The sequence below is a fragment of the Xenopus laevis genome, chromosome 8L (assembly GCF_017654675.1).
Source record: "Xenopus laevis strain J_2021 chromosome 8L, Xenopus_laevis_v10.1, whole genome shotgun sequence".
NCBI lineage: Eukaryota > Metazoa > Chordata > Amphibia > Anura > Pipidae > Xenopus > Xenopus laevis.
In genome coordinates, this window is record NC_054385.1 from 70121662 (window position 1) to 70144598 (window position 22937).

The window sequence follows — 22937 nt, forward strand, 5'->3', positions numbered from 1 at the left end:
TTACGTTCATTGCATCAGCACGCAAAGTTTGGGCAGAAGCTGTCCGTGAAGCTTTGGCGGCCATATTTTATTTCCCGAGGTTTCATTGAGGAAGGAGAAGAATCAGAGAGACCGGGCCCTGGGGCCGGTGGAGTAGGAGAGGGGCCTAAAAGAGAAACATGTCTGAGACATACGGTGAGGCGTTGAGTCTGTCTGTCTGTATAACGCTAGGGACGTGCGCTTACTCCGGGAGACAGTCCCACGGAGAGTGACAGGTGTTAGTGGAGTCTGTGAGAATGAGACTGCCTAGCGGTGTTTGCCTTAGGGCTGTGTGTTATAAAGGAGATCCATATGGCCGTGACAGTGTCTGTCACAGAGAGACTGAAGGCAGGAATGACTGACGCTTAGTTAATAAGGACTGACGTGAAAAGGTTGCCTACTAGTTATCGGTAGGATGGTCTCTTAAAAGCGATAACAGGACCCTGTCCCATGTAAGGCGGACACGAGAATGAATGCGGATATGTGGGCGGAGGGCTTCTGTGACAGAGCGTAGTTAGCTAACAATGGTGCTAGGATACATTGCTGCGCTAGGGCAGGGGCTGGATATGAGCCAGATTCATTGGCACGGTGTATGTGTACATTGCTAAGCCATGCGTGCTCTAATACAGCAAGCTAATCATTAACCAGTGTGTTCACTTATAGAGCCTGACAGCATGGCAGAGACTGGGCATGTACACTGGTTAGCTGGCTTACTGCTTTGGGTTGGTTGAGCCTGAAGGCGGCACTGCTTGAGAGCAGCTAGAAGCTACCTGTATTGGGAGGGATAGGCAGAGACTCACTAGCTGTTCCACAGTGGCATTGCTACAGCCTTTTGGCCTCCTGCTTCGATATGATCGCCACTGACCAACACGCTTCCTGCCAGTATATTCTGTTATTCTAAAACTTATTCGAAATAAAACTGGGGGGAGACGAACTGGAGTATTTATTTATATTGGAAACAAACATCACTGTTGATGATGCCCGTTGCAACAAATTTGAACAATCACCTACAAGTTAGAAAACCAAAGAAAAGATCTGATTGGTTTCTATGGGCAACATCAACGGTGATGTTTGTCTCAAGCGTTAATAAGAAAGGAAATTGCAATGGGAAAAGTGTAGCCGCTGGAATTCCTGCTAGGCCACGCCCCTTCAGAATAGACCACTTCCACATATGAATGCACCTGACTGGTTAAGACGGGTGTCCAACCTGCGGCTAGGGTTTCCACCTGGCCGGTATTTTTTTTTATGGCTGATCCCAATGTTATTAATAGGAAAAAAAGATAAATATATAGGAAGGACAGTATTTTTTTCCAGAAAAGGTGGCAACCCTACCTGCGGCCCAGGATGGATATGAATGCGGCCCAACTTCAACAATCGGTTCCAGAGGAAACGTCATGTCGCAAAGAATATGGCCCCCGGACCCAATGAGCCCACCCGCTGTCACTACTCGGTACCTTGCATTGGCAATTCAGCTTGTTGTTCCTGTTCCGGTAGTGTGCATATATGACTTGCGCTCCTCACTTTCTTTTTTTTTATGCATTGCAAAAACATGAATTACATACATTTGCTTCACATTGTATGTAGAAGGAAATAGATAAGGAAGGGAGAAAAGAAAGAAATTAAGAATGGAAATAGAAGAAAACAAGAAAGTGAAATAACCGTTTGTGCTCTCTAAGTCCAGACAGATTAACCACCTTGGTCTGTCGTCTTGTTAGGAACAGGCTTACTATGCCAGGTTGTAACAATGTGGTGACCTAGGGAGGAGGGGGGACTCTGCCCATTGCCCAGTTAGTTAAGTCTATTTAATATCCAGGTGTCCCTTATTCTAGTGTATAGCTCCATATGGTTATCCAATTGATATTTTAGTTATTTTCTGTGTATTTTCTTTACTTTTACATATCAAAAGTGTTTTTGTATTTCATGTGTGGCCCCAGATAATTTTTCATTTTCCAATGTGGCCCAGGGAAGCCAAAAGGTTGGACACCCCTGGGTTAAGATTTCATATGTGCTTTCTCTTGTCTGCAAAGTAATAGTTAGGAGGGATGCAAGCAAAAACAACAACAATTTATCCTACTTCAGCTGCTGAGTAGGAGCTGTCATTTTGGCCAGTGCTGGTAATAGTTGTCTGGCCACTAAAAGTATAAAGGTCATCACTATGAACCTAGACATTTCTGGGTACAAAGCTGTTTGATTGCAGTATTTTTAACAGTTGTGCCTTTAGTCTTGTTCCCTGTGAACAGTTTGTCGGGGCTCTCAGTGAATAAGGCTTGTACAGAATATATTTTATGCATATCTGTTATTTGGCAACCCATTATGCAGAAAGCTCCAAATTGCGTGAAGGCCATCTGCCATAGATACCATATTAATAGCGTAATTAAAAAATTGTTTACATTATTTCCTTTTTCACTGTGGTAATAAAGAATGCCCCTTATCTGGAAACAATGATGTCTTGATCACTCTGGATAACAAATCCCATACCTGTAGTGGGTTGTAAAGCAAATTGCCAGCCCTTTGTATTGCCAGCTACTACTTATCTCAAAGCCTAACAAAAGCTGCAGCTTAGTGATTGGAGGGGTTATGTTTTTTGTTACATTTGAACAAATTTCACTGTGTACAGGGGGAGAGAACATTTATGGTTTTTGCTATTTCTTGAGTTTAACAGCACAAAGTGGAAAACATAACATAAGCTACTTCTTGTTTGACTCTTGAGAAACAGATCATTTGATTACCAGAGCACAGATAAACGGAAGTCTATTAAACATGGGGATAAGTCTTATTTATTGAATTGGTGTTGAAGATGTGGGATACTCCTCTTTTAATATAGAGGCTTATTGAAGGTGTTTAGTAACAGCTTAGCTTTTTTAGTTTTTCTTTTTTGCTTTCCTCAATGGTTGAAAGAACCAGGGTGTTGATAAAGTTATGGCAGGGTCTGCCTGCAAGCACATGTTAAGGATTATGTTATCATTTCTCTATTTCATGGTTACTGCTCAGTGTCAGTGCTCAGTAATGTACTATTAATGTTCTTGCTACTAAAGGAGCCATGGTTCTCTTTGCCAAAGTCTACCTAAATATATAGTGCCTTAGTAGTAATTTGGTTAACGAGATTCATAATAGCTTGTGTAATGGCTATCCCCTGTTTGTACACTGATACATCTGGTGCTGTGCTGTTCAAGGTAATTTATCACAAGGGCGGATTATCGACATGTACATTTCTGTTACCACTGAATATTTCCTGTACAAACCAGTGCTTTAAACCACACACATACAAGAACTAGTGTCCTATACTGTCTCTTGAGAAGGTATAAACGTTAAGCAGGTTTTATGTAAGGTTAATGTTTTACAACATTTGGTGACCTTTACAAGCTGAAATTTTGCTCTTGAGCTGTACTTTTGTTTGTTGATGTGGGTGTTTCCTGTCAGTAAGCAATGTACTGCCACAGCAGCAAAACGCATCTGAAATATCCTTTTAACTGCAGATTGGTTTAGGCAGAGGACTATTGGGGTGAGATATTCTCTTCCTCTCCATGAAGTGTGACACAATGAATAATAGCTCTGTGAACAAGAACCAAGAACTAAAAATTGTTAAAGAAACAAACAAAATCCAAAGCTAGTTAGCCAAGAAAACAAAAAACAAAAGTGTGTTGTGTGGTGGTAGGGGACTGCAGTGGGTTCAGGGCCTTGACTGGGCACAAAAAATCCTTTGACCAGAGTAAAAATGGGATTTCTTTTGGGGGGGCGGGTGAGGTGCATGTTGGGATAGGTGAGGTGGGTCCAAGAAATTGGTGTTGAATGGGCATAGTGGTATGTGGTTTTGGGGCAACTGGGGGAAGATGTAGAGAATAAATATGATGTTGCATGGTCCTCTATGTAGGCCACAAGGTGAACGATAGATATAATCTGATGTTGATAAATTTGTCTTATTAGCACCTTGTCACTTATGTTTCCCTTAATGTGGCATGGGACACAATGTTAGGTGTTACTATGACCCTATTCTACCCTGCATAAATTATAGGCAAAGCTTTGCAAGTTTAGGTGTGATATGAGAAGACTTCTAATCATTGGCACACCACTCCCCCTCACTGATTTGCATATGCAAATTAGGGTTCAGTATTTGGCCTAATCTTTCGAAAAGGAAGTGACCGAATCCAAAATAGTGGATTCTGTGCATCCCTAGTCTCTATGGTTTGTACTGCCACTCATGCAGTCATTGTGCAACCTAGAATTACATTTATTTGTGGATTCTTATCTGCCCCTATTGTACCTACAATCTATAGGTTAATGACACACAAGGGTACCCACACTAATGTTATATGCACTCAATCCTATATTATAGGAAATTAATTCTTGTTCCTCTCATGTTTTCATGAATATTTTTCTACAATTCCAGACTTTCTGTTCAAGTTCCTTGTCATTGGCAGTGCTGGGACAGGGAAGTCCTGCCTTCTTCATCAGTTTATTGAAAGTAAATGTGAGTACTTTTTATGTCATTGGTTATATGCAAAGATTCTTGCAGAGGGCGATATCATTACTATTCATCTGTTAACGGTTATCCCTGTGCTGTGTTTAATTTAATGCATAATTAAGTTAATTCAATTATGCTGGCAATTTGTGTAAGTGTTCACTGGGAACTGTTGAAGGGAAGTGTGTTTCAGCTTTGCATCATTAGAACCTAGAACCCCAAAATATTTTGAAAGCACTGGCATAGGTAAACATGAGCATAAAAGGGCTGTTTACTTACCCAATGCCCAACACAGTCTGCTCTGGACAAGGCCCTATTAACTTTTCCCAGACAAAAGGTACTTTATTTCCCTGTGTAGAAAATAGCACATATTGCTCTTTAAGAATAAAGTGAATTTCAGACTTGGAAGGTGGTAGACTTTGTGAAACATGTAATGCAACCCTGTTACACTGTGGTGTAGCAAATACTTCACAACATGGCACTCCTGATCTCGCCCATATGATTTTGCAGGTGCCCAGCAAACCAATATGCAAAATCGTTCTTTCGGTTACAAAATGTAAGGAGAACTTGATTCTGTAGTAGTAAACAAGTCTTTAAAATTAATCTGCACAGTCTTTGGCTAATGATGGGGAATGAGAAACTGCAGTATTCCAAGCTTTTATTCTTCACAATTTAAATCATTGCAAAACTGGTTGAACTCTTGCCTGTAAAACATTAAAATAACATGTCAGCATTTAGTGGTATTTCCGTGGGGGTGAAACATTTATTCGTATTACACATATCTCTATATAGTGAACGTTCTCTCATGAGGATGGCTGTTTGGGAACTTGCAACCTGGGTAAGATATGTATATAAGTCTACATACTAGACTTTAACTACACTGTGCACTGTATCATGAAACTATATTCTACTGTTTCTCAATAACTTATGTTCTTAAGGATTTCAGAGTTGTGATTCTGAAAGTGGATGTAGCAGTTCGATTTTTCACCATAACTGGGTGGTGTGAGTAGGTGTGGTACTCTCCAAAGTAAACCACATTCTGTAGTTTCAGCCACAAACAACAAACATACTTCTGGATTCCTTTTCTTTTAACTGACTGTGTGTTGAAACAAAATAAAAATAGTCTCACAATTAAAGGGAAACAACATCCCAAGCTAAGTCTGCTTATATCATTTACTTGTATGTTATAAGAATATTGTCACACTTTCCATGCAGTTATTCGGCAAATAGATTAATGGTGGTAGCACACAAAAAAAGTAAATGGTTGGTGCTCACTGCAGGGATATCACTCATTTGGGAAAAATGTAAGTCATATTAAAAAAACATACCTTTAAATCCATATGCCTCCTCCTGCCCTGTGGATAACACATCACCCCCTCCAGAACATGATTAAACACCTTAGGAGCCCCTAGCAACATCCAAATGCTAACTAACTCGAGAACAAACCCTACCAGGCTCATGTCCCATGGGAAGCATATGGCAGGCAGAGTATGGCACACACATGGAGCATAAGACAGGGCACACACATGGAGCATAGGGCAGGCAGATTACAGCGGAAGACCGGGAAACCTATCACTCTAACATGAATAGTTCATACTGTGACACAGTGCTGGTGCCTCTCCAGCAGTTTGTATGAGTGTGAACAGGTGAACAAAGTTTCAGTCTGGGTCTGAGATGTGAACAGTACACGGCTTTAGGGGTGTGAACAATAGAGGTGTTACATTTGTGAAAAACAGTTTGAATTTTAGGTGTAAATGAAGGGGCCAGTTAATATTTGTAGTGATACCTTTTAAAATTTACACAAGGTAAGCAGTCATAGCAGGCAGACTTTCAAGTGTGGGGGGGGGGCACACAAAGTGGGGTCACAGGCTAAATGCTCCCCGTGGGCCACCAGTTGGACAGCACTGCTCTAGTACATAGTGCACAGATTTTCTGGAAAGCAGAGGGACTTAAATTCCCAATCTGTGGAACTCGGGCTCATGTCAAAGAAGGGAGACATGATTGAATGACGCGGTTAAAGGATAATTATGTTGGCAGCTAGATTTCAGGGGATAAACCTAGTTTAATACTAGATCAGACCATGTCTGCTTATCTTTTAGGATTTTTGACTAGTTAGCCCATGGACTAATTAGTCCAGAGCTGTGCAGTCTGTTCATGGGTAACTTGCACTGAGCTAAGAAACTGGCCTGTTTGGAAATTATGAAGACCTCTAAATGAAAGTGGGACCCAGTCCAGTCCATGGATGGCACGTGGCCACATTATATTTCCATGATTTTATTGGTTGATTGGCTGTAATAAAGTCCTTTAATGCAGTCACTGGTGCCCTGTACACACACTGGCTACAATGGTTTATCCATGTGTGGTCAACTTAAAAGAAATCTCTTTCAGCATGTCATTTTATGTAATAGCTTTGTTATGACTGTGTCTAGCACACAGTGTGATATTTTAATTATACAGTAGGTTGCATAGATTAGTTGAATCTGAGTATAATATATGCTGTATGTGCCATAGAATTGTATTGACTGTAAAGGTTGATTTTTGCTCTTTTTTTTTCAGTTAAACAAGATTCAAACCATACAATCGGAGTGGAGTTTGGATCTCGAATTGTAAATGTCGCTAGTAAATCTGTTAAGCTGCAGATCTGGGATACAGCAGGACAGGAGAGATTCAGGTCTCATTTAACTTTATAACCAATACACAGCACTAAGTCTTGTAATGAATTGTTACTGAAATTTACATAACGAAGAATTGTAAAAGGGGGTATGAGGACAAAAAATACTTTAATTATCAGGACTTTTAAAATGAATGCTTTAGTCATCATTGTTTACAACACATGATCTTTCTGTACAATCATTCTAAGTTGGGAACGCTGTAACCTTTCACAGCAATACAGATATGTAATAAATACCAAGTGAACATTCCCTGTTTGTTAAGAGCAACCACTAGTTTATTGGATGATTTGGGACTTTGGCCTTGAGCAGCTTGCCTTGATGTGCTTGTTTGGCCAGTTGCATTAATAAAGGGATACAAATGTTAATGAGTGGAAGTTGCCCCTAAAACTCTCTGGTCTGTTGTTGAACACATGCAGTTAAGAGAAATTAGCGGATTTACTGCTCAGATGACAGGCTGTCTAAACTGCCTCCCAAGGGCCCATATGAAACTGGCCAAATTGAATAAAAATATAGTTGCATGTGTCACATTAAAAAGGAACTTTATAACAAAGTTGTATTTTTATAAACTTGTCCAGTTTAGCCATATCTTTTCATATGGCAATGGTATTCAGTCTGATCCATTGCACAGTGTGTATCAGAACACCAACATACCAGAGTTAGCCATAAACACCAATAAAATGGACACAAAATTCCCTAGCTGAAGGCAATGCTGTATTGTTTAGTCATGCAAGTGCTATTTCCCATTTGGTTAATATTTTCTAGGAAGTCAAAAGGGCATTATACGCTTTTTGAACATGGGTTTAGTGAATAGGGCTTGGGATAAACACACTTTTTGCCCATTGTTTTAGTCACAAAAATTGATTTCTTTTATTCCTTGAGCTAAACAGTGAAATTATAGCAACTCCATGTTTGGCCCTTGCGTGGTAGAACAATCCGTTATGCAGAAGGGTTTATCTGATTACTTAGAATCTAATTATCTACCTTGCAAGGACCAAGCATAGAATATCTTAAATATCCCTATTTAATTTAACAAATAACAAAAGACGGATTTTTTTGTGAGAAAACAATAGGCAGCAAGAATTTTTTTGTGAAAGGCAATTAATGCATGTCAGTGAGGAAAAAAAAGTTGCCTTAAACTTAAATTCTCTGATTTCTTATCAGGTCGGTAACTCGTAGTTACTACAGAGGAGCAGCTGGAGCACTGCTAGTTTATGACATTGCAAGGTGAGTTGTTCAGCCCTAATAATCCAAAAATATAATGTTGTGTTCTTTAAATTTACAGCAGATATAGTTCACCTTAGTGGGATACCAGTTTTATTTTCTGGTGAAAATCTTTTGTCATACTTTCTGATTATAACTCTTGCCTAAATGATTCTTGCCCCTTGCAAAAACAGAATTTATTTATCCATAGAAAATAATGTTTAGAAAATAATAGCAATAGTGGCCTCTTTCTCAGAGAACAGAGGGAGAGAATGGATTTACTGTGACCAACTGCATTTTAGTATACCTTACACATCTAGTAAATTAAAGGGATCACACCAATTTATATATTGAGAAAAGGAGAGAAGAGGAGCAGGCATAATTCAACACCAAATCAAATTTATGAAATCAACAGAACTTTGTATATTAAGATCAACTTATTATAAGGTTTAGTATATTGTAAATATATTGGATTATTGTGATGAAGATCAACTTTGATGTCATGCATTTATGCACAGTGTTAGCCCCATTTGCTAGGCAGCATGTGTCTGGGATGTGTAGTAGACTGAAAGTACAGAAGAATTAGAAAGCTCAAACTCTCTCTAATGGATGAATGATTATTGGCTAGTATAACACAATAACTAACCTAATTGTGGTTTGTTTATTATTTTATGACATTTTTACATCTTTTAGCCTATTTGAAGCAACATTTTTAATTGGACGCACTGCAGTTGTTTTTAACGTATTTCAATGATTAATATTTAGCCTTGGCTATCAATACTGTAAGAAATATCTGAGAATTCATGAAATTCTTAAAGGTTTCCTGGATTTATACAATTCTGTGCAACACAGTGTCTCTCCATTCTAAGACTGTTGTGGGCTTAACAATCAAAAGATGTTTGCCATGTCAAGTCCTGATACAGGGAAATAGCAAAATAACGATATCCTCTACTTTTACCTCTACCTTGCTTGTGTTGTTTTTTAATTATGCACATTATGCTTTATCAACCAAGTTTTATTGTTAGTATGGATGATTTTAGAATCATGATCAAATTTGATTTAACAAATGTCTTGGAAAATAAAAACCTTGCATGATTCCATGTAATCTCAGAAATATTCTTGATTGATTTAGGATGTATCATTTATATTCTTTAGTGTTTTGCAGTGCCTTTATGTTTAATCAGCTGGAAAAAAACACAAAATTAATCCTGCTATACAGTTGTTCACTGTTACTACTTTTTAAGTAATGCCTTAAACCTGTATAAAATGAAGCATTGGAAGCAGCAATGGAGACAGTAGACCCAATGATTCATTGGAGGCACAGGAATTGTAAAGAACACTAACCCATACATTTCATGAGAATCTTTTTCTCCCATGCAGAATTTTCACAAAAAACCTAATGTCACCACTGTTACTAAATTTGAACTCTTGTCCCTTTCTTTACAGCCGAGAAACCTATAATGCTCTTACCAACTGGTTGACAGACGCCAGGACTCTGGCCAGCCCGAATATTATTATTATCTTGTGTGGAAACAAGAAAGATTTGGATGCTGATCGAGAGGTGACATTCCTTGAGGCATCCCGCTTCGCTCAGGAGAATGGTGAGGAAGAGTTAAGGGAACTCCTAGGAGGCTACAAGCCTGTGTATATATTAATTAATCAAAGACCATGTATTGGCTACACATTCACTTTTGACATGAATGGTAATTTAGCTATGTGATATTTAAGCTGAGGTCAGCCTGGGAATGTTAACTTTGGCAACTACCCTACCAGGTCTGTTATTGGCTACATTCTCTCTAGCTAGATCCCATTTCTCCTCTGTATCATCATTGCTGGCATCATTGGGGAAGCCAATAAAACTGGTTGCACCACTAATTATCATGGCACTTCATGTGTTTGCTATACCTTGCTGGTCCTGCACTGTTTATTAGGGCTTCGTGTTTCTTAATTAATTAGCATGTTGCTCAGAAAAACATCCTGCTGTTTTCCATGTTGAGGGTTCCAAATGGCTGTACTAATTGGGAACACTGAAAAGAAAAAAAATAAAGCAAGCAAACAAATATTTGTTTTCCCTTACAGACTTTCTAAATATAATACATTGACTTGCACCCAACAGGCAATAAACTGGCCAAAAATATCTTTGTATTAGTGAGAATCTGAATCACTGCTGGTAAAACAGCTTACTTGTTTAACCACAAAAAACTGCTTCCATGTACTTTTTCAGGTGATTGCTCAAGCAAACTGTTATGTTACCAAATTCACCCCACAAAGTACTGTACATACAGGGAGAAAAAAAGCAGGCACAAGTATCTGCACTTGAAGTTCAAACTGCCCACTGAAAACCTGACACTGAAGTTTAAAAAAAGGAGCAGAGAGTACAGAAAAGGCAGCACAGCACGTACTATAAAAGAAATATTAAAAACAGTCTAACATTTTTAATTTTATTTAGAAAAATAAGCATGGAATAGAACATTTTTTTTACTTGATAATAGTTTTCTCTTAAAGGACATTTAAACCCACCGAACAGCCTCTTTGAAATCTGCCACTGTGGTTGTGAAAAGATTAAAGCTGGCCATAGATGTTCGAACAATCGGACTTCCCCATCTCCCAACCTGCCACTAACCATTCAGATCAAATGAAGTAGAAAAAAAGAAGAGATCAGCCAATATTCTGCCCCTGACAACAATCATACGAAAGCTACTGTATGCCCGACAAAGCTGGTGACAGTCTCCCACTGAAAATCGTACGATCGGCAATACATGCAGCTATATTATCGGCAGCCGACAGAAATCTTTTAACCTGTCCGATCGCCCAAATGACCGATCTCTGGCGGACGAAAAATGTCGGGACTCTCAACACACGGTCCGAAAATCATACGAATACTCGATTTGTACGATCAGATCTTTGCGTCTATGGCCAGTTTAACAGTAAAGGCCCCCCATACACAGGCCGTTAAAAGCTGCCGACAGACCGATTCAGTAGCTTATTGGCTCGTGTGTGGGGCCATCCTAAGGGCGTCCCCGATCCATATGTGGCCAAAAGTCGCCCAGATGCTGATCGGGCAGGGTAAAAAATCCAGTCAGATCGTGGGTGCATTTGTTCGTTGATGCGGCCCCGCGATCCAACCGCCTGTATCGTCTCCATTCTAATCCAGTCCTCAGCCCAATATTGCCCACCTCAATGTTGCCAATGTCTTCCTGTGTATGGCCACCTTAAGGCTGCAGCATCCCCTTAATCATGTAGAATTCCTTCTCATCCTCTAACCCACTCTGCCCCCTCCCTCAGGAATTTACTTTGGCTGTTGATTTATGAACATGCTCAGTTCTCATTAGCTCAGATTACTAAACACACATTACAGTCTAACAGCCATTGAAGAGATAGCATTGCAGGTTCCCATAGAAACTCTAGCTGTCTGATCCTATTTTTTTTCTCCTAACCACCTCTCCTGAGCTCAGCTTAACTATTACAGCGTTTAACCTCAGCAAAACATTTTTTTATCAAAGTTTGTTGTGCCTGTGTAAACCTGCATTCTGCATTGCATGAACTTTACAGCTTACATGTCCTGTTAGCAGATATCGTGTTACTGATGAGATGTATTACTGACAAATGAGACAAATGAGTTGTTTAAAGGGGATGTAAAGGCAAATAAATAAAATCCCATTTTTACTTTCTTTAATGAAAAAGAAACCTATCTCCAATATACTTTACTTAAAAATGTGTACTGTTTTTATAAGAAACCTGACTATGCAGTGAAATTCCCCCTTTGTTTTACTTGCTCTGACTGCTGTGGATAGGAATTGTAAGATGGTCCCTAGCTGCTCTGCAGGGAAACATCATACTTACGAACAGCAGGGGGAGCCCCCCCCACCTTCCCAGAACTCTAGCAGCTTTGTTTGTTTCCCTGTAGAGCAGTCGGCGATTCGTATAAGATTTTATTTTTGCCTTTTCATGCCTTGTAATGTTTCCAACTCTAGTGGCAGGGACAAAGATCATGGAGCCAGATTTAAACAGATAAACTGGGATTCTATAAAACCAAGTTCAGTCTGCATATTCTGATTATTAATCTGTCATGCTATATCAGCTTCTGGCAGATATTATTTGATTTGCTGTTTTGATAATTTAAGACGATCCCTAAGCAGCCCAGACCACACTGACCATGTGCATGGTCTTGGTTTGCAAAGATGTTTAACAAGGTTACAATATGGTGATCCCGTGTGACCAATTTTGAAAGCATAAATCAATTGTTTTATTAGGCTTGTGGTGCAGTAAGTTCATGTTTATTTGTGTTTTTTTAATTATTTAGCTTTTTATTCAGCAGCTCTCCAGTTTGTAATTTCAGCTGCTAAGGTCCAAATTACCCTAGCAACCATACATTGATTTAATAAGAGACTGGAATATGAATAGGAGAGGGCCTGAATAGAAAGATGAGTAGTAAAAAGTATTGATAATAATACATGTGTAACCTTACAAAGCATTCTTTTTTTAGATGGGGTCAGTGACCCCATTTGAAAGCTAGAAAGTGTCAGAATATGATAGCAAATAATTAAAAAACTATAAAAAAAATAAAAAATTACATAACATATTAAAGGAATTATTCAGTGTAAAAATAAAAACTGGGTAAATAGGCTGTGCAAAATAAAAAATGTTTCTAATCTAGTTAGTTAGAAATGGAATGTATAAAGGCTGGAGTGACTGGGTGTGTAACATAATAGCCAGAACACTACTTCCTGCTTTTCAGCTCTCTTGGTTTACACTGACTGGTTACCCTGGCTACCAGGCAGTAACCAATCAGAGACTTGAGGGGGGCCACATGGGTCATATCTGTTGCTTTTGAATCTGAGCTGAATGCTGAGGATCAATTGAAAACTCACTGAACAGATATGTCCCATGTGGCCCCCCTTCAAGTCACTGACTAGCTCAGTTATAGAGCTGAAAAGCAGGAAGTAGTTTTCTGGCTATTATGTTAGACATTCAGTCACTCCAGCCTTTTTATACATTACATTTTTGTAATTAGAAATATTTTTTATTTAGCACAACCTATCTATTTACACGGTTTTTATTTTCACACTGAACTGTTCCTTTTAAAGTTACCTGAAAGGTGAACCGCCCCTTTAATTATATTAATATGCAAAAGAAGGCATTTTTTGCCATTGAGATTACTGTATTTGTACAGTGATTCCTCATTGTGGCAGTAATAGAGTACTTTGTCACCAGGGGAAGGAAAAGCACCCTGTGTGCCAGCACCCTAAAGGACAAGGAAAGTCCATGAGGAGGGCATGTCCAGTGACCCTAATTGCATACCGCAAACCCCAGGATCAGGATGCACAAAGCATTAAAACATAGCTGTGTACACACGCATATAGGCAGCCATACATTGATGCACATATACTAAAGTGTATTTTGTTTTTGTGACATTTTCAGAACTGATGTTTTTGGAAACTAGTGCGCTGACTGGAGAGAATGTGGAAGAAGCTTTTTTAAAATGTGCCAGAACGATACTAAATAAAATAGAATCAGGTAAGTGCTAATTCCGATTTTTTTTTAATGGTCATTAGTCTCTAATTTTAATGAGTCTTGTTAGTTTGTTGAATTAGGGTATATGCATTTAGGCAGACTTTATGTCCCCTTAAAAGTCAGTTATTTCATGCACTCATTTGAAAACAAAGAGCCACTGGTTAGTAACTTAGTTCCCAAATAATGGGGGCTGACCACTCTAGGGGGCAGCCTATTAGTGTGAGAGTACAGTGAACACTTATATTTATGGAACTGTGGCTATAATATTTTTTATTGTTTCCCATAGTTATTACCCAAATGGTCCCTGAACAAATGTTTGACCTGAAAGGGGGGGGGGGGCTTGAAGTGAGTGTCTGATAACCACTGGGTTAGTGACTGAAATACATTCAGTTTTTTCATTTAATGTTTGACCTGAAAGGGGGGGGGGGCTTGAAGTGAGTGTCTGATAACCACTGGGTTAGTGACTGAAATACATTCAGTTTTTTCATTTAATGTTCCAAGCACTTATGTCCCTGCTTTCCAAAATCAACACCTGTTGTACCTGATCTGCCCATTGTGTCTATATATAATGCATGCATAAAACAATCCTACCCTGCGCAGACAGATCTTGTGAAAGAAGCCACTAACCTTCTAATTTGGTGACCAGAATATTCAGCATTCCAAACAAAATATTATTCATCTTGGTTGAGCAAAAAACAGAATAGGGCTCATTAACAAACATATGTGTTAAAATTAATAGAATATATCTGACTGGTTTGTTGGCCTGAATGATGGGGACCAAAGGCAATATGGCCGTATCTATGAATCTACATCTCATCATAAATGATACATTGTACCATACCAGATAAACACAGTAAGTTAGGTTGAAAAAAGACACACCAATTCTAGCCTCTCCAATTCCTGCCTGACTCCAAGATTGATGGAGATCGGACTCGTGCCTGGATCACCTTGTACTATGAGCTATCTTTCATAACTCTGTATTTTTTCCCTTGCTAATAAGCCATCCAACCCCTTCTTAAAGCTATCTAATGTATCGGCCAGTAGAACTGATTCATGGAGAGAATTCCACATCTTCACAGCTCTCACTATAAAAAAAAAAACCCCTTCAGAATAAAAGAACCTCTTTTCTTCTAATTGGAATGGGTGCCCTCTTGTCAACTGGAAGGATCTACTGGTAAAAAAAAGCATTATAGAGATTATAATACACAAAAGCCATGAATATCCTGTAAATTATATCCTTATAAACGGTGAGTTCTGATGTCATCAGTTATAAACGGTGAGTTCTGATGTCATTTCTGTCACATGACTCTTTGAAATTTGTGTATTATAATAAATAAAGTACCCCCCAGTTGTAAAATATGAGGATATTAGAAGTTACCTCAGAGTTCCATGACCTGTATAAAAACACTCGGCCTTCGGCCTCGTGTTTTTATATGGTCATGAAACTCCTCGGTAACTTATAATATCCTTATATTTTACAAAAGGGGGTACTTTATTCACTATATTATATGACCCCCTTATATATTTATACATTATCATATCCCTCCTTAGGGTCTGGCCACACAAGCAGATTCGGGGAGATTAGTCGGCCCAGTGACAAATCTCCTCTTCTTCGGGGCGACAATCTCCCAGAGCTGCCTTCCCCCTGCCCGCCGCCGACTAAAATGAAAATCGCCTGGGGGAACACACACGTGACGCTTGGTTTTCCGAAGTTGCCTCACAAAGGAACTTCGGCCAACTTGGGAAAACGAAGCAGCGCGTGTGCCTTTTCCCCCAGGGCGATTTTTATTTTAGCCGGCGGAAGGCAGTTCGCCCCAAAGAAGAGGAGATTTGTAGCTGGGGCGAATAATCTCCCTGAATTTGCTTGTGTGGCCTGACCCTTAAAGGGGTAGTTCACCTTCCAAGCATTTTTTTCAGTTAAATTGTTTTCAGATTGTTCACCAGAAATAAAGATTTTTTTTCAATTACTTTCCATTTTTGATTTTTTACCATTTTCTCCAAAATCTAAGTTTAAAGTTTAATGTCCCTGTCTCTGGTGTTTGAGTCTGGCAGCTCAGTAATTCAGGCACAGACTCTAAACTGTTACAATTTTGCAACACTTAGTTGATATATTTTTCAGAAACATCTCTGGAGTATTAGCAACTATTGTATCCATTATAACAGATGCCTGTAAACCCAGGGATTCTGCTCAGCAGGGACAAATAAGAAATTTATCACCTAAATATATAAATTTAGAACAGTTTACAGGGTCGGTGACCCCCCCCGAGATGCTTTAGAAGGTGAAAAATGCCACGTGACACTTCAATATTAGAAAAACACTTACACATAGAATAAAGAAAGTAATTGGAAAAAGTCTTTTACTTACTGAACTGAAAACATTTTTGGAAGGTGAACAACCCCAACTATTACTTTACTTATGCTATATACCCCTTTAACATTTTGTGTGTATATGATTTGTAAAAGTAAAGATTTGTACTTTATAAGTGGTGTATGGTTTTATTCTTTTTTTCTGTGTTCTCCTGTCTTTACCAAATGTGAGAGCTCTGCCTATTTCCTATGTTAGTTATCACTTAAATGTATACTGCTTGAGGAAAGGAAATCCCATATGTTTCCACATGTCAAAATAAAAGTATCTAACCTTAAAGTAACCGTGACTTTATATAAGTTTGAAAATACCAGTGTTACTTACAAAAATGTATGCATAATATATGATACTGAATACTTTGGAATATATAGGGTTAATGTTACTTTGGAGAAGAGCAGTTTGACCCCTATACAATGCAATTTTAATGGGCAAACTGTATAATTGCTCAAAATATAAAGCCATAGTTTAGACAATAACAATTTTTCCATTTTCAGTGTGCCATGTCTTTGCCAAATGAAAGTGAAACTTTTTTTTTAAAACTATTTAATATGTCCCTTGGGATACATAACAGGAGTTGAAAAGCTATGGTTCAGATATTAATAGAAACTGTATTTATGTATTGGTATGGACTGTCTGTGATAGCAATAGGACAATGATCAGTTAATATCTGAGACATTATTTTAGACCTCATATCTTTGAAATGTGCTGCGTTAAAAAAGTCCACAAAGTGTGTTTTTTCAGTTGTGAGAAATGTATTTTTGACAAAAGCAAAACCTTTGCTCTTCTGTGCTTGTTTAGGAGAGCTTGATCCAGAGAGGATGTGGTCTGGGATCCAGTATGGCGATGCCTCACCACGACATGCAAAGCACTCTCATGGCACTCAACAGCAGAACAGGCAACAGTGCAATTGCTAATGCAACTACAAGAAAGGTAACGGCATTTGTATACATTAGATGATAGAAAGTATAGGTATTGTATTAAGTGGTATACTAACTGCAAAATGCCTAGCATCAAAGGCTAAATTGCTTCTTGGATCACAACACTAAATTCAGAATGAATCTGGGTCTCCTGAAAAAAAGTATAAGGAAAACAAAGTTATAGATATTAATTATGAAGGGTTACATTGTATTATTGAAGATACATATAGCAGTTTTTTAACAGTATAGTTTTATTTTGACAGTATATTAAATTAATGAAGACTATAGCATGCACTTTATCGTTAATTACATCTATGTTGTTTTTCTGCTTTGGTTACAGGAGTTTATCAGTTTAGACATAGCAGCTTGCCTTGGAAGCTTGCTCATCCTTTTCCAAGTAATTTAAAGCACTTGTCCTTACTACAGGATTCATCTTGTTCCATGTTCTGTGTTTGGAAGCCCATGTGACGGCATCCTTCCTGATATGGCTCCTTACGCACTAAAAACATTGGAGAGAAGTATCACATCTTTGTCAGTCACTGTGACCACCATTTCCTCCAAGTGGATGAAAAGCCAAATAATTCAGCCCAGTGTCAGCTCCCATTCCATCCCAAGAAGGAACTGTGGTTATTATAATAAACATACATATGTAAGCACCAAAAAATTAAATGTTATATATTACAGTAATCAGGATCAAAGGAACACAGTAGTCAGTGTACTCCTTATGCATGAAGAATGATTGCTATTTGTGCTCCCAATGCACCCTGTATCAGAGCTGACATTTAATACATATAATTTTTGTATTAGATCAGCTTTTTTTGCTGCATATACCCAGTTTATTAAGACCAGTGTACACACACCTAAATATATACTGATGTAGAAATTCTTGTTCATTTTAGTTTTATCTTGGCAACTGCAGTTTGTCATAGATCTTTCCTTGGAGGCAAATAATCTTTGGTTCTACTGTATTTTATATTTATATGGGTGCTTGTTGTGAGTTTATGCATAACCTCTGCCCCTCCGGTTGTTGAAAAATAGCCACAGCTGCAGTGTAAGGTTTGTCATTATCATCCTATGCATTTCACAACAGTTATCTGGTTCAGCTTTACTCCAGCTGTAAAATATACTGTATTCTAATGCTACAAATCAATATCCTCTGTGAAGTCATACTGTAACATTTGAATATCTACAGTCATGAAAGAAATCAACATCTTGCTAAAACTTGAGATATGTTAAGGTTTTTTTCCTCCTCACTCCACTTTATCTTCTGTCTTAAGGAGTGCAAAGGAAAGTTATGCCTCTTAGCCTTCTGAAATGCATGGCAAGCAAAATTCAATTGACTGCCGAAAACCTTATATCTGAGGGTTACAGCATGCCCTTTTATATCCAGCTGAGATATTTATGTGAGTTCTTGAAATTTGTAGGCCATGATTACATGATACAAAATTTTACTGCATAATGTTACAGCTACATCAGAAAGCTTCATGTTTTCATCTGCTGCTGTTCATATTTTTTTTTCAGTTTTTAATTATATAATTCTCCATTGTGATAATGTGTGCTATCATTTTAATGCCTTTAAATTAAGTGCAAGATTCTTATGAAAATTTTACTTTAGTGTACTTTCACTGAAAACTTGGCTGGCATAACATCTTGCATAGGAAAGTGCATATATGCGTGTGTGGGTGCTTGAATGTATGTATGCATGTATCTCCTAGAAACATTCCTCGCCTACACTCCTTAGTTATCACTGAGATGGACGTTACAAGAAATTATGCTGTACTATATTTTTGCATCGTTTAAATTGGTTGTGTATTAAATAAAACCTGACTAAGATTTGGTTTGTGCCACTCAGAGAGAAATGCTGGAAAAATTGCATGCAATTCCTTATACTGAACAGAATGCTGGAAGCACTGAATTGTTGTTATTCAAGAGAAAATAATATGATTCTTACAGATTATCGTTACCATTTCATAGATCTTTTGGCTCTTTTATATCATAAATATGCCAGTCCTTGGCTCAGTCACTTCTTACATGGTACCAACTGTTTAAACTAATTGACTGGTTGACACCACTTCTACCTTTAACCTATTAAATATGTTACTCGTTTTTCAGAAAGTGACTTTAATTACAAACCAAAACCATTGGAATATAGTGCATGCTGCATAAAACCAAAATGTAGGCTTTAATGTAGTACTAACTGCTCCATGTTTATTTCATACTGTATAAAGATGGTTTTAACATGGAAGCAATAAGAAGCATTTAAATGACAGGGAAAGCTAAATAAAAAGTACTGCCTATAACAAAATCCACTTCATTTTATTCTAAAATTGCTTACTTACAACTTTCCCACCTTCATCTGCATAAAACTAAAACTTTCTGCAAATCTTCTACTTGGCTTATATCTACCCATACTGCAATTGTCCTCTATCCTAAAGCCATCAGCATAGAGCATGCATAATCTAGTACGCTGAAGGCTTTTGCATGTGCATCATTAAAATGTGAAGCAGGGAACATCAAGTAGAGAATTTCATTATAATGGGCACTGTAAACCAAAGCACCCTACAGCTTTTCAATATGCACTTTGTAAATCTAGTGTTTTAAAGGGAATGGGGGTGTTGTTGTGAGTAAAAGGTGATTTTGGTATTTTACTTCTCCTTTAATACAATATTTTATGAGAGTATCCATTTAATATAAAGCCTACACACTGACTTTCTATAAAGGATTGTCTATCATAGACGGGACTTGGCAACTACTGTTTCTTATATAGCATAGAACTGTCAATCCCATTTATGACGTCACTGGTGTTGCTAGATCACTAGAGTCATAATCTCTTAAAATATTCTACATTGTGTGTTAGGCATAAGAGCCTTAGCCCAAATCTGGCCTCCCAAAATGAAGTTGATAGGACAAGAACACACATTTGTATAATCTTTAATATGGGATTCATTTCTCCAGGTCTTTAGTCTAAAGTTTCCATCAATGAAGCTTTGTTACAAATTAGCAAACCCATTTAAACATTAAACCTATCTCTGTTATCATGGCGTGCTGCTTCATGGTAGGACTTACAAATGACATGGCATTGTCACTAATTAATCTGTGCATCTATATCACATACATAAACGGTTAGTGACTCTGCATGGCTTGTCCTTGTGATTCAGTTGTTGACCACAATACCAGATACTGGGATCAGCCTTTTTCAGACCAACACTTGGATGGTTAGATCTAGTGAAGCATTGATGACCTGGCCAAAACCAAAAAAAATATTTTTTAACCCAGCAGTTTGATTCTTCTTAAGGTCCCCATAGACACAAAGATTTCTCTTGCCGAACGACCGATTTTAGTGAAGTCCGACCAATCCATCGAAATTATCGTGCGGTTAGTGGGATTTGAACGATCGAACATCTTACGATTTTTCGGCCGACATCTGTCAGAAAATTGATCGGCCAGGTTAAAAAATCTTTATCGTCCCAGTGCAATCTATCTATGTTTGCAGGGACAAGCAGGCAGCTCCCCTTTGTTTTCCTGGCAAATTGGTCTTTTTAGTTGATGGAAAATTTGTACGATCGTTTCGAGGTAATCGTGGTCTCACGATGATGATCTTTTTAAAATCTTTACATCTATGGCCAGTCCAGGAGAGGTCTAATGTTTCATCTGGGGCTCAGTTTAATCATAAGAAGGCTACTGTACATATATTTGAAAACATTGCTGTATTAGCCATTTAGGCATTATTTCGAAAAATATCTATTACTGCAAATAAGCTTTCATTGTAATTGAGCATCAGGCTAAGTTTTCTAGGAGAAACGAAGAAAGGGTTTCCATCTAAAGTATTAACATCTCACTATGAATAGGTGTTCTGGAAACCACAAGGAACTGACCCATAGCACTCCATGTATCCGTTCATAACCCTAACAAACTGACACGTACACATACGCTTGTGTTTTCCTAAGAAAACTATAATGAGAATTTTGCGTGACAATCTCCTCTTGTCTTCCTGGGAGGAAGAGGGAGGGGAGGTAGAGGAGAAAATAGGGCAGGAAGTTTTGGTGAGAAGGTTAACTTTCCGCTGATTTGTCTGCATCTTCCAGGAAAAAATTGTGTTGGAGAGTAGAGAGATTTGGACTGTTAAAATCATAATGCTTATGGGGTTATAAGAGCTGATTCTCAAGTCAAAAATTGAGATCTGGTGGATCCAAAGTTACTGAGAGTCAAACTAAATGTCTTTCTAAAAATCTATATACAGTAAATATTGGGACAGAGATCTTTTTTCCCCACAGTTCAAAATCAATTGCATTTGTCTGCGCTCAGTTTGTCATTGTGTTTGTAATGTGTACTCCAGTGTGCTATATGTATTTGGCTATAAAGTCTGCTGCATTTTCTTCTGCATGCCCGCTTCATTGCTATCATCTGTATGTCATAATGCATAAATAATTTTCTCTACTGTTTATATCCGCTGCCTAATAAACCATTGCATTATTTCTATTATATTCTACTGTCTTATTCTCTTCATCTTCACTGTTACTAAGATATTTAATGTATCTTCACCTCTGTGTTGCTCTGCAATGGCTGAATCTATTGCCTGGTCTTTCATCTCCATAAGCTGAGTAGGCCATCTCTCTGTATGCCTTTTTCGTTATCTGTTGAGATTTTTCATAAACGTTCACCATCTGCCTGTCCGTTCCTAAAGTCTAGATTTTTACTATTTACTCAGAATCCTTCCTGTTCTGCTCAAGAAATAATTGTGGTAAGCTATTGTGTAATAATGAGAAATAGTTTGTGTAGCACATTTACAGCAAGACTTGAGCTGTACATTATTGATTTATCAAGTCTCTATCTACTTCGATTAAAGTTTTTCCAGAAAAAAAAAAGAAAACTTACATTTTTCAAAGTCCACCAAATGACTTTTAAAGAGACCATACATATTAAATTTCGATATTCGAATAGTCGCATTTTTTTCAAATCGAATTTTGGCCAAAAAATAGCTTGAAATTCTTATTTCTTTTACATCAAATTTTTACTTTGACCCTTGATAAATCTGTCCCTTAGTATGTTATAGAATTATTACTTCTAAGCAACTTTTCAATTGGCTTTCATTTTTTTTTCTTTTTTACAGTTTTTGAATTATTTGCCTTCTTCTGACTCTATGCAGTTTTCAAATGGGGGGGTCACTAATCCCATCTAAAACAAATTCTCTATAAGGCTACAAATGAATCATTATTGCTACTTTTTATTCTCTTTCTATTCAGGGCCTCTATCATACTAAAAGTTAACTTTAAGCTCGGTGTGCAAATAAATTTCCAGAGAAAGCACATTTTGCCAAAAAAGATGAACAGGAAGCTGACTATTCATTTGTTAATGTGCTAATCAACTGGACAAGGCAGTACATCAAAAGGGTACCAGAGTGGCTCATGAATATGCTAATAAGTTAATTATTCTAAATGGAATAACATTTTTGTGTTGATGACTTGGATAGATTCTTACATTTTATAATCCATTTTTTATAATTTCCCAAAAATAAATCAAATAGAAGTACTACAGATTATTCACTGGACATTGAACTAACCCAAAGGAACAACAAGAGCTGAAGTGGCATCCAATACCTCCCTATCTTCCTATTCTTTGTCGGCCCCCTCTGTAGACCTTGAGGGGCATACACTCCAATTGTGTTCTTTTAAATTTAAGAGCTCATTGAGCAACAAATATAAGTAGACAGTGGTGTTATATTCTGTTAAATATAACTTTTAAACATAATAAAAAAGAGAAAAACTAGAGTCTAGTTAACAATCTAATTAAGC

At 37.8% G+C, this 22937-nt stretch overlaps 1 protein-coding gene across 1 annotated transcript; it reads left to right on the top strand.

The window, feature by feature from the left end:
• Nucleotides 1-89: 89 nt before the first annotated feature.
• On the top strand, nucleotides 90-22010 carry rab4b.L (RAB4B member RAS oncogene family L homeolog; the record flags this gene model as incomplete). The annotated part of the gene is given in 9 exon segments (NM_001093539.1): nucleotides 90-174; nucleotides 4406-4486; nucleotides 7034-7148; nucleotides 8311-8373; nucleotides 9796-9950; nucleotides 13771-13866; nucleotides 17027-17158; nucleotides 17486-18421; nucleotides 18422-22010. Coding segments are annotated over 7 exon segments (642 nt in total).
• Between the last annotated feature and the right edge of the window lie 927 nt (nucleotides 22011-22937).